The 3,454-nt window shown below is 41.3% G+C and overlaps 1 protein-coding gene across 1 annotated transcript; it reads right to left on the minus strand.

Annotated features, from left to right (window-relative positions):
* Window positions 1-369: 369 nt before the first annotated feature.
* DEFB121 (defensin beta 121) lies at window positions 370-1,704 on the minus strand. The gene is made up of 2 exons (XM_065919740.1): window positions 1,650-1,704; window positions 370-497 (listed from the first exon to the last, which is right to left on the minus strand). The coding sequence occupies exons 1-2, from the start codon at window positions 1,702-1,704 to the stop codon at window positions 370-372; spliced, it is 183 nt and encodes a 60-aa protein (XP_065775812.1).
* Window positions 1,705-3,454: the final 1,750 nt, after the last annotated feature.

A 3,454-nucleotide genomic window follows, 5' to 3' on the forward strand; every position in this document is an offset into this window, starting at 1 on the left:
TTCCTTATTTACATCATGTGGGACCAGCCATGGGCCAGCAGGCCAAGAGATGTGCAGAAGACTGAAATTATTACTAACGGGCCCATCCTGTTCTCCACAATACCCATATCACCTTATTCCACTCCTTATTTCTAAATATAATATATATAAGTTATATACAATATAATATATTTAACATTTCTAAATATAACTGAATAGAACTCTCAGACACAAAAAGTACAGGCAAGAATGATTTACCAGAACCATAGGGTCCAATGATGTTAGACTCAAGTTTGGATAAGGTGTGTCAGATCACGGAAATTTATCTCAGTCTTCCAGCTATGTTTCAGTTTCTTCAGACTAAGATTCTTCTTAGTCTTCAGCTAAGATTCAGTTTCGGACAGGCACGTGCTTGGGAGACACACAGCACATACCATAATTCTTGCACATTATATAGAACACTTCATTCTGTTCACACGTTTCTCTGCATCTTCCCAACATATTCCAACACTTCATGGCTGAAATTAAAAGGAAAAGGAGAGGGGTGGATCAGTCTAGAAATAAGCAGCAGGCTGCAGAAGGGGGAGGCCAAAGCCCAACAGAAAAGACAGTTATAAGGAAATAAGGAGACATGTGAAGAAAAAGCCCTCATAAGGCTTCCTCCAGGTTTAAGGGAGATTAGAGTCACTGTCTTTTCTTTTTTCTCATTTGTGTCCCCAGTCACAATTCCAAAATTCTCCCCACTCAGTGGCCTGGGACGTACTTGGCCGTTTCCCCACCCCAGCCAGCTCCCTTTGGGGAGGCAAGAGGGGCCCGGTCTCCAGGGTTTCATCTCTCCCATATTACGAGGTACCCAGGTAGGATTTCATCTCCCCCCATTATAAGGTACGCAGGTGCCCAGGGCATGACTGAAGTGACCGAGCATGCATGCACACAGGTGCCCAGGTGTCAATTAACCATCTTTTCCCTTCACTTTTGGGTACCCTCTCTGACCATATCAACGAAAAGGGACGGGAATCTGAAATACATCCATCAGAACATCTGCAAGTCTTCTTTGTTGTTGTTCATCCTCTCAGTCGTGTCTGACTCTTTGCAACCCCATGGACTGCAGCACACCATCTGTAAGACTCTTTTTCACAACATTCCAGAGCTTTTCACTGGTCTTAACAGGTCAAGATTAGAATTAGAAACAGCTCTCTGGTACAACCTAAAGTAACCCGGATAAATTGAGGATGCCTGAGAGAGTAGAATCAGAATCCTCAAACAATCAGAAATCAAGGAACCGTTTTCATAGAGGCAACAATAGATCAAAACTCAAATTATCCCAAGGAATGTTTTGGGAAAAACTCCCATTTCCTCCATGCTCTGTGTCCAAGTCTCTCCCCTCCAAGTATCCACCCTGTCTTCACCATCAACATGTTCAACTTCTCCAGAGCCAACCATAGAGAAGGTCAGAGTGGTCAACTAACGCCACTGAAAAATCAGCACCAGGGAACTCAAACTTCCCCTTTGAGTTTGAGAGATATCCTAGATATGGTTAGAGAGATATCCAAAGGCCATTCTCCCTGCCCAAGGCCATTCTCCCAGCCCAAACTATTAGAGCCACCAGAATTCCCTGAATATGCAGCAGGTTCCCTGACCCACTCTCTCTTGGGAAAGATCCTGGTTACCTGAGGTGACCTGGACCAGGAGCAGGGTAACAGTCAAAATCAGAAGGAACTTCATGAATTATGGATGGAGATAGGAGGCTTCTAGGCTGGCAAGACAATCAGAGGACTCCATGCTGAGCAGTCCAGACTGGTATTTATTGCCCCAATGAGCATGGCAGAGCCATGATCAGTGAACCAGAAAGGGAACAGTCATTTAAGATTAGACAGACAGATAAGTAATCAACCACAGTGGTAGAATGGCTGTTGGATACCCCACCTTCTTGTGCTCTTCCGGCCATAAATATATATATTTGTCCCACCACTTCCACCCCCAGAGTTTGGCAATCACCATTCCGTTCTCTGTTTCTATGAGTTGGACTTTTTAAAAAATTTGTTAGATTCTACAAAGAAGTTATATCATGCAGTATTTGTCTTTTTGTGTCTTGTTCCCCAAATCTTTTGTTGAGGTAAATTTTTTATTACATTATATACATTTTATATGTATTTTAACTTCTGTATACACTACAAGATGCTTACTAGTACTACTGGAAAAATAATAGCTTTGACTATATGGACATTTGTGGTAAAGTGATGCTCTGCTTTTTAGTACACTGTTTAGGTTTTGTCATAGCTTTCCTTCCAAGGAGCAAGTGTCTTTTAATTTTGTGGCTGCAATCATTGTCCGCAGTGATTTTGTAGCCCAGGAAAATAAAATCTGTCTCTGTGGCTTCCACTTTTACCCCTTCTATTTGCCATGAAATAATGAGAAGGATGCCATGATCTTAGGTTTTTTAATGCTGAGTTTTAAGCCAGCTTTTTCACTCTCCTCTTTCACCCTCATCAAGAGGTTCTTTGGTTCCTCTTCACTTTCTGCCATTAGAGTGGTATCATCTGCACATCTGAGATTGTTGATGTTTTCTCCTGGCAATCTTGATTCAAGTTTGTGATTTCACATGATTATGAGGGTAAAAATAAATAAATCAGTAAAATAAACAGGAAAAGGCTTTGTATAAGACCAATGATAACAAATTCGTCTTAATAATTGACCGAACCCTTGGCAGCAGAGGAATGAAAAACGAAAAGGTGCTCTATTGACAAGGGGCTTACTTCTAAGGATTAGTAGTGAGGAAATTAGCTCTGAAACTCATTTCCTCTCCTTCTAGAAAGGACTGTAGAAAAGAAACCTGAGGTGCCATTTGAGTTACAAGACGAAGGGGCACAACTTTCTCCATTCTTTAGAAAGGAAATGTTTCCAGTTAGAAGAGTAGGACACTCGGCTGAGAGTCTTGAAGGACTAGCCACTGAGAAGTAGGGAAACTCACAGGGGCACCATTCTTACAGAAATTTAAAGAGCTTCCTTTGTACATCCAAGACCCCTTAGTGACACAGAGTTTCTCTTACTATTGCACTCTTGTTTTGAGATCTACTTCTCCTTCAGTAAAGAATTCCATCATAGCCCTGCATGTTTATTCTTCTGATTGTTGATTAGCAAAATAAGGTCACCTAATGAAGAGATGGCCTGAATCCATTATGTTCATTATCTAATAGGTTTTCATCATTAGAGGAGACTCTCATAACAAATCCTTTCCCATCTGGCACAAGGTACTAAAAAATAAAATGCCCTGGTTACTTCACAAGCTAAAAAGGGATCCCCCCACACCTGAGCTATATTCATCTCCATCTCTGGGGTATCCAGCATTCTTCAGCTTAGACATCTCCAGTTCCTCATTTCTACTGATAGCCAACTATTTTGCCATGATTTTCATTCAAAGCTCTCCAAGAAAAATAATCTGACTGGCTAAAAAGAATCTGATTCATTAGCTAAT

Source organism: Muntiacus reevesi, chromosome 2 (genome assembly GCF_963930625.1).
Source record: "Muntiacus reevesi chromosome 2, mMunRee1.1, whole genome shotgun sequence".
Taxonomy (NCBI): Eukaryota; Metazoa; Chordata; class Mammalia; order Artiodactyla; family Cervidae; genus Muntiacus; species Muntiacus reevesi.

Bases quoted from the DNA above. Each gene is read 5' to 3' on its own strand.
- DEFB121 (XM_065919740.1), bottom strand. From the start codon at position 1,704: ATGAAGTTCCTTCTGATTTTGACTGTTACCCTGCTCCTGGTCCAGGTC. The intron at 498-1,649 runs GTAACCAGGATC...TTTTAATTTCAG, and splicing joins CCTGGTCCAGGTCACCTCAG to CCATGAAGTGTTGGAATATG.